This window comes from Triturus cristatus, chromosome 3_2 (assembly GCF_964204655.1).
Source record: "Triturus cristatus chromosome 3_2, aTriCri1.1, whole genome shotgun sequence".
Taxonomy (NCBI): Eukaryota; Metazoa; Chordata; class Amphibia; order Caudata; family Salamandridae; genus Triturus; species Triturus cristatus.
In genome coordinates this window covers 850,367,872-850,383,577 of record NC_140584.1, presented here as the reverse complement: position 1 = coordinate 850,383,577, position 15,706 = coordinate 850,367,872, and the positions used below count along the sequence as shown (strand labels likewise).

Here is a 15,706-nt window from a genome sequence, read left to right as displayed (position 1 = left end):
GAGTTTGCTGTTGCGGAGGTACAGACGGAAGAGGGTCTTGGCGTTGAACCCCCTCTGCAGGCGGTCTATGTGGCGCAGCATTAGCATACTCGGGAGCTGCGTCGTCTAAATAAGAGGAAAGAAAAACATCTTCTGCGGTTCTGGGATGCCCTTTGGGATGTACCTTTATCGGAAACAATGGGGGTGGCAAGTCTTTTGGTATCTCCGGAGTAGCCTTAGGTAATCCTTCGGCCAGGAGAGGATACATACCATTCATAAGGGCATTTCGTTGTCTGTCTACTTGTTCTGATTTTACTCGAGTACCTTCTTCAATTAATATATTTTCTCGAACTTTATTTAAATTCTCCTTACTCTTCTCTTCCTGTCTACGTGCTTTTTCTGTACGTCTATACGATTCTTTACGCCATAATTCAATGGCGTCTTTCTGTGATTGTCTAGCTTTCTTTTTCCATAATTCTTCCTCTACTTTCACGATGCAATCTGCATCCCAGGTCCCAGCTGCGGGCCACCTCTGACTTTCTGGTAATTCCTTGGTGTAGTCTACCCATAAATCAAGAAATAATATGGCGTCTAGGCCATGTTTATGATACATAAAGTACCCTGGAGTGTCCCTAGGAGGAATGGGAGCAGCTTCTTCGAGTACCCCTTTTCTAGTTTTGATCTGTCTTAATTTCGAAAAGAGCGGCATTTTGAGAACTGATCTGATCTGATACCTAATTTTGAACACGTTTAATACAATGAAACACAATAATGAACAGTCATTCACACCACAATATGCAGAACGTATTTAAAACATTTAACATTTAACATTTAATGAACAACAATGATGGCCGTTCACTAAGCATAATACTCGATACTAACTAGATAATTCTGACTTCATATACTAGACATACTTGATATACTGCTAAACAGTACAGATACACTGCTGAAACAGTGCAGACCGGATTTGTGTACCCAAACCCGTCTTGACCGGCACAACCTATGTGCACGTCAGAACGCCTCCCCGACAATGGTACTCACCGGGTAGCTCGGAACGGAAGGCCTCGGAACTGAACTGAACTGGACTCGGACCGGACTGGACTCGACTCGATACTTCGGAACTTCGGAACTTCGGAACTTCGGAACTGGTGGGCCTCTGTATACCTCGGATCTTGCTCTCTCAGCTAGGCTCTGGTCGGGATACTTCGCACTTCTCACCGCCTCGTCTGGGTGTTGATCGCAGCCTCAGTTACCCCCGCTCGGCAGGAGGGAGATACAGGAAATCCTGTGGGTACGCGTTGTTGTCCGTCCAGCTGTAACAGGAGACCGGGCCTGCAACGCACCTCCGGCGCGTGAGATGAGAAAGTGTCCCTATTCGGGCGCCATCTATGTGGTAAATAATTTAATTACCGGGACTTAATTTGATGCGGAAAATCTATAATAATAGCTCAGTAAAATAAGAGGCAGAATCCGTGGTATTAGAGGTTCGGAACGGGCTTTATTCCAAAATCAATTCGAATTGAGGACTCCATATTCCATCACCACGAAGGTTCAGGAAGTGAAGGACCCCACTTTATTGACAAGTAATCATTTTTATACAATAGGCATTACAGTGAAACAGATGCCGGAGGCGTAACAGTTGATAACAAAGATAAGAACATACATGCGTAACTAAAGTGGGTGTAACTAAAGAACGTCATCAGGTATGATGTCATAAATGGGTGGTTCCATGAAAGAATTTCGCAATGTCAGCAGAAATACTTGGCAGAGATGCGCACGCAGCAGCATGACGTGTGATTGACGTGTAACTAGGGGATGAAGGGGACTTGACATTTAGCTCTACATGTGGAGACAGAAGTCTGGGGTTATGTCAACCTAATCCCAAATCATATCTAATATCCTATGTTTAAAGAACTGTGTTATCCAAAAAGAAAGGTCTCTTAGGATAGAATCTTATTCTATACTGACTATACTGTCCGTTAGTGCGTGTACAAGCGTCTAAGTGTCTACACTAGATGCAAGGGCAGAAATCTTCCATAGTAATAGGGCTATGAATTACTTGCATGAAGACAGAGAAGCCGGGCCCTTTGCTCGGTAGCTGGGAGAATGTTTACTTAAACTACTAGACAGGAATGTATTGGATGGGGAGCGGAGCAAAGCAGATAATCTTGAAGGTGAAATACAGTTTTTGGCAGGCAACAGGCTGGAGTCAGGCACCGTTAGCCGCGCAGGGAGTAGGACAAAGTTCATGGGTACAGATGCGAGCTCAGACTGGAGCTTTCAGAGGCAGAAGGCAGAAAAGACTTGATGGCAGAATCAGGGCCTACTCGTCTGAACTGTAAAATGGGATAAGTGAACCATATAAAGCCGGTGGCCTTTCATACTTAGGAATAGAATATCCGGCCCATTCATGGCGGATCTGAAAGAGGACATGTTGACGGTGGACGCACATGTGTTTGCGTCTTCATAACTGGAACTGGAGGGAACATACATGTACTTATGGTTTATACATGAAACCGTTGGGGTCCAAGATAGGGGACATAACTGACCATAAAAATCCATATTTCCACAGCACTCCTGTCTCTCCATTCTACAACCTCGAGACAGGTAACGTTCGTTGGCTCTTGTTTAAAAATAAATTTCGTCGTTTATCGTCAAAATCAGGCAATGTAGAATGGGTGCGAAATTGACATTGGAAAGAAAGTCAGAGGAGCGCTATTCCATACGCACAGCACCCACAATCCGGAAACATCGCCAACCCATATGCCAAATAAAAAAAAAATGAAACTGTAGTTTTAAAACCAAGAAAGGCACTGCATAATTTTCCCACAGCTGACGACCTAGGGAACTGTTCTCAGTGCAATCAAACGCTGCCAACAGTGGTATGTCACTCACAAGTCAGAATACTGATGTGCTAACTTCGATCAGCACAAAGATGAGCCTGCATCGATTGTGTATGTACACATTAGTTACCACACATGCGGCGAAGCTCCCAATCGTCAGCGAAGGATAAGCATACAAATCATGGCAAGACGTTTGATATTTGCTGTCAGATGAATGTAGACGCCTCCTGGACTTGTTCCTTATTTTCTGTTAGATTGATAGATTCCGCACCAATTTTCTGTGTTGGGATCTCACATGGCCGCACTCTGCCGACTACGCCTGTGAAAGATTCCTGCTTAATGAAACCAGGATACAGACAGGTTGATTGAAGCAAGTTTAATCCATGGAGATCCCATCCATACAGAAGCTGGCACAAATAGCAACTCCTCCAGTTTACATACAAATCTCCCCACCTAGGATTCCGTGACATCACAGATGACACTACTAACATTCCTGAGCTATCATCCAATTGTAGGATGAGGCACTTGTAAGTGTATGTCATGCTCATGACATACTACACCTCTGTAATTGGTCAGCCGTTCACACCTTCGGATTGATGTGGTGTAAAGTTTAATGAAACAGAGTTTTAAGCAGAGCTGTTAAAATGATGCAGAAAATAAACACACCAGGAGAGAAAAAAACTTAAATGAGTGTTAGTTCGTAAATAATAAAAACACCGCTTTTGTCAAGGGGGTGGGGAAGAAACATACGAAAGGGAGAGGATATGGGTAATGGGAACAGCTGCAGAGGATATGGGTAATGGGCGCAGCTGCTGTCTCGGGAGCTAGGGAACCAGGTTCGAGTATCATCTTACCCGAGCCTCTACCAAAATGAATGTTAGAGTGTGTAATAAAACCGATTCTTGTGTGAAGCATTCCACTACCTACAGTTCCAGATCGCTTTGCATAAAACGGCAAAAGGGGTGGAGGGAAGTCAATACACTGCCCAAAGAGGTCTCTGAATACTGCTAACTCGCAGGGAGGAGTGGGCAAGTGGGAGGGGTGAGATGGTGTTGGGCACTGCATGAGAGACCAGGAAGATGAGTCATGGGCAAGCTGAACAAGCAACCAAATGGGAGGCACGGCAGGAGATGCAGCAGTAAAACAACTGTGTTGTTAAGAGGAGGTGGGAGGAAGAATGCTATATTTAAATGAAAGCAGCTCGGGGGCTGAAGTTGAACACAGACAAACACTAACAGAGCAGGAAACCAAGAAAGAAAAGGGTCCCCCAGAGAACAGATAAAGAACCATAGTGGAATGAGACAGTACTTAGTCCCTGTGGCATGGGAGGAACGGAAGAGAGAAAGGAGGACAAAGAGGAAGGACTGACCACTGGCAAGCAAGGATTTTTGAAGGACACTGACCTAGTCAAATGAAAAGCTGGGGATGGCTTTAACCCAACATAAGAAATTACAATAGGTCTCGAATGCTTGACCTAAAAATGACTGTAGTTTAATAGATTGCACCTAAGGGGAAAGGGAGGAGAGTGTTTTTTTGACCTTAAGAGTCGAAACATATTCTCAATTGCCTCAAAGCTCTACTTATTAGTCCGTCTGTAAGTGTATTAAAAAGGGGGAGGAAAAAAATCCTTAATTGGATCCCAACAAAAGGCCTCCTATCGCGAACAGAGCGTGGCAGGCAGACATTAGGAATGTCAACTGTAAGTATCGCGGTCCGAAAAGCCGGCTGTGAACAATTTAGAAATTAATACCTTGTGTCCTCTCCGTGCGTCCGTCTCAGTCATGTGAAACAGAGCACTGGCAGCCTCATCGTTTAAGTACGGGGCTTGCCTGCGCAGTGCATGCGCTTTCCACGTAGAGTCAGCCGCTCGATGCTTGTCAAGATTTGACAAGTGGTTGCGGCGTCTGTATGGAAAAAAGACTTATTGCCTTGTGATTTACGAGAAATAGTGGCTCATGACCCCAGTTTCATAGGAAGCCTACAATTTGAAAGATTAATATTATAGGATGTATATAAAGATCGGGTTTATGGATGGTAAAAAGACTGCGTGTCGAGTGTTTTACTCGGGGCTTGTGTTCTTACGTTTGGAAACCCATAGATACTGAAAGATTAAGGTTAATCAATTTGCGGGCTCATGGGTGAAGATTGCATTAATGATTGGCTCATGTTATTTAGTTTAACAGGACCTATTTTTGAATTATTAGCGGGCTCATAAGTAAGGAACGGGTGGATATTAGAGGTTATGCATGGTAAAAAGACACATGCCAAGAGATTAACCTCATCAAATGGCTCGTGTTCTTTAGTATCAAAGCCAATTGGTACTAAAAATAATATTCATCATCATCATCAAATATCTTTATTTCGGTCGTTAAGACCATAAAAGAAAGCATCATAGTACAATAAAAACATAGCAGTATTAAAACATTACACAGTTGTGATAAAAATATTAACTCAATCCAACGTCATTGCTTGATATGGTTTTAAGAAGACGTGAGCGTGTAAACCACATAGACGTTAAAAACTTGGCAACAGCAAAGGCAATTGGGGGCGAGATGTCAGATTTAAGTATTCTAAAAGCTGGGAGGTGTTGTTTGAAACCCATGTTTCTAAGTAATGGGCAGAGCCAATACTTCCTTGCTCTGCTGTACACCGGACAGAAGAATAAAACATGCAGGTCTGTCTCTTGTGTCTGCTTGCAAAGGGGGCAAAGGGCCGTGTGTGCTGAGTGAGACCACAGGGCAGTATATGCCCTCAGAGGGAGAGTGTTATAGCGCCATTGCATGTAAAGCTTTCTTGTGAGAGTGGGACCCATATCATTATAAGTTGACTCTAAGTGGTAAAAATCTTTAAAAGCCAAGAAGTGGGCAATATGGGAGCCCTCCCTCGCTGTCCTTATAGCACCTTGTAAGTGGTGTTCACGAAATACCTTCGTGATAAGTTTGCGGGAATCCCTGGTGCATGTAACCTCTGGATCATACCACAAGTCAGGTCTACCCAGTGTCTCACAGGTAAGCTTTATGTAACTTAACCATGGTATTTGTATGTTGTTACGGATTCGCAAAATCTCTTGCAGCTCTGCTCTATATTTGGAAAGTTCTGGGGACGACCATATTTTACACCATAGGGTTAGGGGTTTTAAGGCCAACTCCTCTGAAAGCGGTCTTAAGCCCAGATCTAATCTGAGTGGCAGAAGAGGAGTACTGGCCGGTAAAGCTGTCAGCTGCCTGAGAAAAGTGTTCTCTGTTACCTGAAGCTTCTGCACAGGCGTATGTCCCCAGATTTCTGCACCATAAGTAATGGCCCCCCGGGCCTGGACCTTATATATTTGTATACGTGGGCCTATGGGTCTGTATGTAAGGCCCTTTGTCATCCTGGCAATGCCACCCACAGACTGAGTCAGTTTCATATTCGCTCTTAGTTTGTGTGGCTGTCAGGTCATGCGTTCGTTAATAACTATACCCAGATATTCAAAGGTAAAAACCCTCTCCAGCCTAGAGGATCCTATACTGGGCGACGATCGTGTGGTCGGTGGTGGGATTAATCATATTGTGGGCTCGAGGGTGGAAATCGGATTGATGTTATGCTGCAAGTATATCGTGGGAATGAGAAGAAGGGAACGGTGTGTCAAAGCTGGACTAAGTGCCATAGTAAATAAATTCTGCCACGTTTCCAAAATAGTCTAACAATGTTATACAGCTACTCCATTAAGCTGTTGGAAAAGACTGCCTATTTACATTCTTTCGACACCAAGGGGTAGGGGATTTGTCACTATTCCTGCCAATTTACATTCTATGGCAGCGCTCGTTTGCTCGGTTCATACGTAGGCCAAAAAACAAGAAAAGATTTATCCTTTGGAGTACGCAGTCAAACTCGGACTGTCACGGTTACGTGTATAGAATAGTTTTCCCGTAGTCCATCATGAGGTAATATCAATAGGGGAAAAAAGTTAATACAACGCATTAACATTTATGAAAATTTAGTACACAAACAGCGTGAGGCAGCCATGGCAATCCCTGCAATATGTGCTGAAATGGGTGAGCTTCTTACAAAACCACAAGAAATTGTAGAGGCTTTTGCATCCTTTTATAAACCACTTTATACTCCAGATATGTCGAAAACAGAAGACCAATTAGTCACCTATCTTGCTGACATAACCTTACTTGCCTTATGGATGAGGGTAGAACCTTCCGTGATGGCGATATTAGTAAAGAAGAAATAACTGCAGCTATTGCTAAGCTTCCTTATTATTAGTCCCCTGGTGAAGATGGTTTCCCTGCGGAATTTTATAAGTGGTCCGGATGGAAACAGTTCAAACCCTATTTTCTGCTTTCCATGAGGCCGTTCAAGTAGATTCACTTGGTCCTATTTCTAATAGAGCATTGATTGCAGTCATCCAGACCCATCTCACTAATAGTGATATTACGATCTTTGCAAGTGTTTTGGGGCTCGCCTTCTGTACTGCTCGATTTTTCCGGTCTTATTGTGTTGAAGGGTGATTTAGGTGACTTCAGTCTCTTTCCATTCAAGTCTAAGGGTTAGAGTAGTGAATGGAGCCTATTTACTAGGCACTTCGACATGATTCTGTGCTCTTCCCCATAGATCAGGGCTTGCACATATAGCCTAGGGGATAGATTCGTTAGTATTAGGGATAACCTGTCCTGTAGTGAGGGTATTTCATGGAGCCGTGCGGAATGCAGGCCTGGTAGGCCTCAAACGGGAGAGACTCCATCTTTCTTTCTGCTCCGGCAGCTTGAGATGCTTCTAGGTTAAAGGGGATGTTTTAGTTATGAGGTGTTATTCGCTTGGAGAGAACCGGTTCAGGCCGGCCCTTATCGAAGGATTGTATTTTTCTTCATACCGAAGACACTACATCAGGCCGGCCGGCTGGGAACGTGTCCTTGGCACGGGGAGGTACAAGAATTTGGTGGGCGGCAGGTTACGGGCTGGAATTTTCCATGAGAAAATGCACCTCTATATTAGTGAAAGTCTGAGGCAGATGCTGGCACTTGCTTCTAGTCCATAGGCGGCACCTGGCCGTTAGTAGTAAAGCTGCTACTTATTCCAGGGAAGACAGATGACAAACTTGGAGGTCGAGAAAAACCGAGAAATAGATATTCCAAAGAGAAGAGAGTAGCCGATGAGGAAGAGGTCCCAGTGACTCGGAGAGGGAGACGGGAGTAAACCCGTGATTGCGGAGGTGTGACTTCCAGGCGAAGCCGAGGCGCAGACGAGAAGGGAACCTAGATGACCATTGAGTGCAGGCTACATACGACCAAGGTGATGTCAACCCCTTACTATTAGAGTGTACAACTTAATCTTTCACTTTTCTTTGCAGGTTATGTGATATGTATTATGTTCCGTGAGTGTGCATGTAATAACTAAATAAAGTATTAAAGCGATATGTGCTACGTGTTCTTGTGTAAGAGGGTAACCTATTCTTCTAGTCAGCTGTGACTTGACATGAACAGATGTTAATCCTGATCAGGTAGGTGGTAACTGAATAAGGGAGAAGGGAGCCCTTCGAACTGGGGAACAAGTTGTGCTCAACTAGCTGTCTTTGTGTGATCTGATATATAGTAACACTGATTCCCTTGTTATATGCCGTGGTAATTATAGGATGAACTCGTGCTAAGGCTGCCGTCTGGGCAGGAAGTCCTGGGTCCGTTTGGGACCGCGAGGCTGCGGCTGCCGTCTGGGCAGGAAGTCCTGGGTCCGTTTGGGACCGCGAGGCTGTGACTTGTCTAAGGCTGCCGTCTGGGCAGGAAGTCCTGGGTCCGTTTGGGACCGCGAGGCTGTGGCTGCCGTCTGGGCAGGAAGTCCTGGGTCCGTTTGGGACCGCGAGGCTGTGGCTGCCGTCTGGGCAGGAAGTCCTGGGTCCGTTTGGGACCGCGAGGCTGTGGCTGCCGTCTGGGCAGGAAGTCCTGGGTCCGTTTGGGACCGCGAGGCTGTGGCTGCTGTCTGGGCAGGAAGTCCTGGGTCCATTTGGGACCGCGAGGCTGTGACTGCCGTCTGGGCAGGAAGTCCTGGGTCCGTTTGGGACCGCGAGGCTGTGACTTGTAGGTCTTGGTATATATAGTAGGAATTCCCTGTCCTTAGGTGGTACATATATGTGGTTATTTAGGTGTAAATAGGCCCTAGGGAGAGGGTAACGTTCTGGTTTGGGTTAGAGAGGCTCTGCTGAGCGGGTTCTATCTGATCCGAAAACCCAAGCAGAACACCTTCGCAAAGTTATTACTTCTCTTATACACCATTCACAGGTAGGTTTTTTTCCAGGTCGCTCATCTAGAAATCACCTTCGAACTCTGGCTCATACTTTATGGACTGCAAATGACACGTCGAAGACGAGGTTGCCCTTTCATTAGATGCTGAAAAAGCATTTGACCGCATAGACTGGAGATATCTTTTTGCAACAATGAAGTGCTTTGGCCTCGGTGATTCGTTTATTTCTAAAGTTAGTCTTTTATATGATAACCCAGTAGCTCAGATTAACTGTGGTGGTTTTCTTTCAGACCCTTTCCCAATTCATAGGGGTACCCGGCTAGATTGTCCCCTCTCTGCCTTTTTATTCCTATTAGCAATAGAACCTCTAGCCTCACTTATTCGACACTCACCACAAATACAAGGCATACCTATAGCAGATGGTGTTTCTAAACTATATTTATACGCTGATGACATTCTCCTTATGCTAAAAGATCTTCCACACTGTTCACCAGCTTTACTTGAAATTATTGATAGTTTTGCAATCCAATCCAGTTACAGAGTGAACTGGAATAAAAGCGAGGCTCTTCCACTTTCTCCCGGTACCACAAAAGCATCAATTGATAAGTATCCCTTCTGTTGGAGATCATCACAATTAAAATATTTGGGAGTCCTAGTTAATAGAGGTCTATCAAGTATGGTCTCTGACGATTTCACTCCCCTTAACACACAAATGGAAACTGATTTTGCTAAATTGTCTCTTTTAGGTTTTTCTATGTGGGGAAGAGCACAGGCTGTTCGGATGGTCACCTTATCTCACTTTACTTATATACTGGGAATGGTTCCGTTATTCCCTTATCTACATTACATTGAGTGAATGCCCTTATTCGGTCTTTTGTTTGGGGTTCCATGTGCCCTTGATTAGCTGCTGCTAAATTACTAGCTCGCTATTCATATGGTGGTTTGGGTTTACCATCCCTGGAACATTACTCCTTAGCCTTGCATCTTTTGCAATTTGCTTATTTACTCCCAGACACAACCGATCCTCCACAGTGGGTTCAAATAGAACATTCTCTTCTCAATCGACATGATGGCCCTAACTTTCTTTATAGTACTCGACATCCATGTTCTTCCCCTCCACACCTGGTGATGCAAGCTACATACCAAACATGGCATTGAGCACATCGCCTCGTACATATTTCTTACCGTTTACACTACAAAGCTCCACTCTGGAATAATGAAAGTATTCGCATAAATAGTAAAGCGCTTCACTGGTCTAGTTGGATATCATGTGGCATTGAAACACTTGATCAGATCATTTCCAATGTAGAGCTAAAATCATTTGACCTGCTTCGTGAAGAGTTTGGCGTCCCATCACACCAAACCTCACAATACTCACAACTACAACACTGTCTAAGACGATGTTTAGGTTCTCCTCCCTGGATATTAAACTCCTCCTCCAATATTAGATAATCTCCTTACGTGGAGATGACACAAAGGAGTACTGTCAGGCTTGTATGGTGTTTTAACTCATCACTTATTTTCACAACCGCTTGCCAAGGCTTTACAAATAAAACGGCAGGAACGTTTACACATTACTATTGAAAATAATGTATGATTGGCTACATTGAAGGCTCTTGACAAAGGCACTCAAGAAGCTTGCTTGAAATTCTGTTTTTTTGTTAATTCTGCATGATTGGTATTGGACACCTCTGAAATTACACAAAGCTGGATTATTGTTGCATTCTAAATGTTTGTTGGAGGTGCTCTGAAGTCAATTGTGATCTCCCCCATTTACTTTGTGAGTGTCCTTCTGTGCTGTGTTTTTGGACTTATATCGGAGTCACTTTGCAGGGAACTATCCCCTCCTTTTGTCTTCCCCTTACCCTTTCCCTTACTTTCTTGCGTGATTTTAGAACTCTTCCTGCCATTACATGTCCGCAACATCGTCTTCTCCAAACTGCACTTTCTACAGCTAAAATATGTATTCTAAGACATTGGCAATTGCCTAATCCTCCTTCGAATGAAGAATGGCTGGTAGCAATGATTCAAACGGCATCCCACAAACGTATTATATATAGACTTCACGATCAAGAGGACGTCTTCCAACAAGTTTGGACTCCATTTTTTCGAGAATCCTAAACACTTACTCCCCCCCTCATCTTTTCCTCATCCTTCATTCTATTACATTTGGACAAGGAGTCTCTGTCTCGCTATATTTATTTATTTATATTTATCTTTATATTTCTCTATATTTAATTTCACATTCATCTTTGTATTTATATATTTACGCTTATACTTCTATCTGTATTTTTCTTTGTATTCCTTTCTTTATTTGTTAATATATTAAATAATTTCTTTTTTCTTTTACTTTTATTTTTCTATTTTTCTTTCGTATATATATATATATTTCACAATTTATTTGTCTACCTATTTATACATGATTCTCCAGCAGCTACCCTCATATCTTTCAATATTCACGTCACTCTATGCATCTTGTATTTTATGGATCAATTTATTACATTTTAAATCTCATACTATAATTACTTTACTGCTCCTATGTAATGAAATATATATATTTATTATTTTCTTCTATCATATATCAATTTCTTTCATAGTCCATTCTATATTTCATGTAAGATCCTTTATGTAATTCTTCCTCTATCTGTTTCTTATTGTGACTTGTTTGATAATAACCTTTTGTGAGCTTAAAATGTTAGATGAGTTTTCTATATCTCTATGTTTTTGTATTCATTATAAAATAAATTCTGAATACAAAATTACGAAACAAAAACTAATATTGGAATAGTTTGTCCAGAAGGCCACCCTTTGCCTGCTGCACCACAAGGGCTGGGTTCCATCCTAATCATAAGCGTTTTCTGATTTTGTTGGATCACGGCAGAGAGAAAGGATGCAGTCTCTGCTCTACTAAAAAGTGGTTGGTGGCTGCTGCATTTTGAAGTGAGAGAAGAAATTAGATTTTAGTGCATTTTGCAGGATGGGCATGAAGGTTTTAGAAACATTCTTCTGCATTATGTTCATGCAGGGCAGAGTCACGTTAGGAAAACCATGTTCCCAAATTCTGCCATATCCAACACATCGCTGCCTAGTGTCTTCTGCCAAACTACTGCCCCTCCATTTGTCATTAGTGTCTTTAGGTCTGTTGAGTTTTCTGGCTTGGGAGGGAGAGATAAATCTGCTGCTTTAGGTAGGCTGACTGGTACATATGGGATGCAGTTTGTGATCTGCTGGAAATTCATCTTACTTCACCTGGGTTCTTTCCCTCTTGGTCTTGGTATTTACCAGTCTTGCTGTACCAAGCCTATCTTTGTGTTTCTCTCTGCTTATTTTTCATGAACCTTCAAGCTACACTGCAGAGTAGGCTCATTCTGGCCTCATCCTTCTAAACAGTGGTGAATTCAGTCCAGCAGTAAGCTAATATAGTACTTTCCCAACTGGTTTCTGAGCTACAAAAGCAGAAGTTGGAGCTGAATTTACTACATTTTCTAGAAGCAAATGTTATCTCTTGGATCAAGGAGCCATCTTAGTAATTGTGTGACACAACCATTAAAACCAATCTTGGTTTATTTCAAACAGATGGTCAGGAGACAAGGTACAGGTCGGTCTTGTAAATTCAACACAGATACACACCATGCGCGCTCACACATAAAATGCACATACCCCTACACTTCGTACACCCGCTGCACGAGCCACCCCACACACGTTACATTCCTACAAGCCCACCCCTTAATGATCTGAAATTTGTAGGATTCTCATGGAACATCAAGTGGGAGGTGAGAGGGCAGTCTAAAAGTACATTTAAGAGTAGGTAAAATCAGGCTTGCTGTGTTTTTGTTGCTGAAAGTTGTTTTCTCGCATGTGCCCTATATCTGCAGAGCTACCATTGAACTCTCTGCTTCATTTTCTTAGACTGGAATCAACCTGCTGAGGCCCAGCAGACCCAACAGGTGCAGAGAATCATCTCACGCTGCAATTGTCGCATGTATTATATCAGCTACAGCCACGACATCGATCCTGAGTTCGTCACTCAGATCAACCCACCAGAAACCCCAGAGATCCCAGAGAAGGAGGACCTACTTAAAAAACAGGAAGGTATGTTCACAGGAGAGGGGAATCTGCAAAGTTATCTGTTTTCTGGTTCTCCTGCCCTGTCTTTTATCGAGATCTGAATGTTTTTATTTACCTTCTTGGTGATATGAATCATTGGTCATTTGAAAGCAGGATCACTTTCCCATTGATAGTTCAGTGGACTCTGCTCCGAAGACCTTCTGTCTGCCAACTTTCCACATCAGAGAACATTAAACAAGGAACTACAGCGCATGCTGCAAGATACGACCTAGTATGGTTCATGCAATGCAAATAAATAAATGAATGATGGACAGCAAACATCATCTAAGTTTCACTCATTTCTCACAATACCCCCAATTTAAATTAGTTTCTGCTATATTCAGGAGTATATATATTGCCTGAGAGACCTACACTCCTTTCCCTTAACAGCCTCTCCATTATACCAACTTTCTTTACTCTCTTGTTCTCATTTTCTGTTGCTAACCTTATACAGTAACTTCTATTTTTGACAACTTTCTCTGTCTTGTGTTGCCACTTTTTATTTTTTCATTGCAAATCAAGCAGATGATACAGTTGTTCAAAGAGCTGAAATCGGCAGGACACATTACCGAATTTTAACAAGAGCCAAAGTCCAGTCATTTGTATTAGTAGCTTAATGAATATACAGGCTATCTACGTGATGCAATGGGAACAAATTATACCTGTATTACATCTTGAAGATACCATGTCATTATAAGATACACACAAATAGTTATGACCAGGAAACAAGAGGCATATGGAGTGTGAGTGAATTCCTAAAATTTCACATAGTATCTCTGTGGGTGTAAGGAAAGGGAGACAGACACATGTTGCAATTACCTTTGTGCTGAGAATCTATGGGTAATTTCAGCCATAATAATATTTCTAATCATCCCTGTCAGGGACTAAGTGTACAAGGAATCTCACTGAAGGTCTCAGAATGTGCTATGGCTGGACATGAATAAAAAGCTTATCAAGGAGTTGGGAAGTCCATGGAACTTTTAATAAGCTGTGGAAAAAACAAAGAATCTCAGTAGAGGGATGAGGATAAGTATAGAAGGAACAGCCGTGGGCCTGGTAATCCACACAAAATCTCAGTAAGTGGATGAAACTGTGGCAGTGTAGAAAAATGTTTTGTGATAAGATTGTATACACAATCTTAGTGAGAGGCTAGAAAGGCATAAAGAATCTGGGGGTAATGCAGAAGGAAGCTCAGTGGCTGGGGATGTACAAGAAATCTCATTGAGAGGTAGGTAATGCACACAGAATCAAAGTGAATACCAGAAATTGCACAAGGATTGTTAGTGAGGGGAAAGGTCGGGACAGGAACACCAGGAATTTTGAGAAAAGGCTTGAGATGAACAAGGGACATCAATGAGGGGCCGGCTATAAACATGATTTCAGTGAGGGAACAATCACTTAATATCTGGGAACGTGAAAGAAATATGTTGAATGCCATATAGTTGTTCAATGCTTTATCCAGTAAAGAATTAGCCAGTGCTGGATATTGGTATTGTGACTGTGTCATTAAAAATTTCATAGAGCGGGGCCGTGGCCTGCTGAGCAGCGGAATGGCCGCTATCTAAGTGTGCTCCGCCGGCCGGAACAATATTCTACAGTTATCCTGCACTTCGGAGTGGCTCGGACTCGCCCAGACCCGAGGCAAGGATGTCGGAGGACGTGGTGTGCTAGTGGGCGAAAATCCGAAGAGTCACCGACCCGGGGGCTGCGCTGTACTCCGGATCACCCCGGAGCCGGGAGGAGGCCGCGGACTGCCTCGGAGTGCTGGAGCGGGGAACTCAACTTGAGCCCGTGGATGCTGCGTTGTTCAGGGCCTCAGATCGAGGAGGAGGGGCCTCCTCCGCCGCTGTGACCGAGCCGGGCGGGAGGATGTGAATAGACTGGCGCGTTGGTGAGGCTCGGTTGCGGTGGCCCGGATCGCAGACCTGTAGTGGAGCCTGTGCGGTGAAGGCCGTCGTATCCGACCTTTACGAGACGGGTGCTGATGTGATGCAGACTCGGAAATGCGCTGTGTCCTCCATAGGCGGCGCGGAAGCCGAGTGTCGATCGCCGGCTCAGGTTTGTCGGCGCCGCTGCGTGAGGGGTTGTAGGCGCTTCCTGAGCCGGGCTAGGACTGCCGCTGTGTGGAGCCCTGGTTGATCGGTGCCTGTGACGGGTGTGGAGGGGACCGTCATCTTGCGTGGAGGTGGTGGAGGTACTACAGGCTGATCCGGCTGCAGTGAGGAGGTTGCATGGCACAACTCCGAGGGGTGAGGATCTGAAGTCTCTTGTGTGGAGCTGGGGGGGCGAGTGTTGGCACGCGCCCTCCCCTCCTGGGAACGCTGAGGCCTGGACAGTCTCCTATGCCCCCTGACTCCCCCTAGATGTGGGGGGAGAAAATTGTGAACGCTCGCCCTACATGCCCTGGCTGTTGGAGCTGCGCAGGGCCAAGTGGCTGCCTGATTACCCCTCATGAGACTACAGATGGATGTGCTGTAAATGACCAGTGTTATTTCATTTATTGGAAGTGTCACTGGATGTGCAGTGCCTGGGGGAGGCTGGAGACCGAAGCCGCTACA

At 44.0% G+C, this 15,706-nt stretch overlaps 1 protein-coding gene across 1 annotated transcript in view; it reads left to right on the top strand.

Annotated features, from left to right (window-relative positions):
* BLTP2 (bridge-like lipid transfer protein family member 2) overlaps positions 1-15,706 on the top strand; it is an 800,213-nt gene that overhangs the window by 562,916 nt on the left and 221,591 nt on the right. Inside the window, exon 28 of the mRNA XM_085649125.1 lies at positions 12,951-13,133. Coding sequence (XP_085505251.1) covers positions 12,951-13,133 — 183 coding nt within the window. The remainder of the gene's footprint in view (positions 1-12,950; positions 13,134-15,706) is intronic.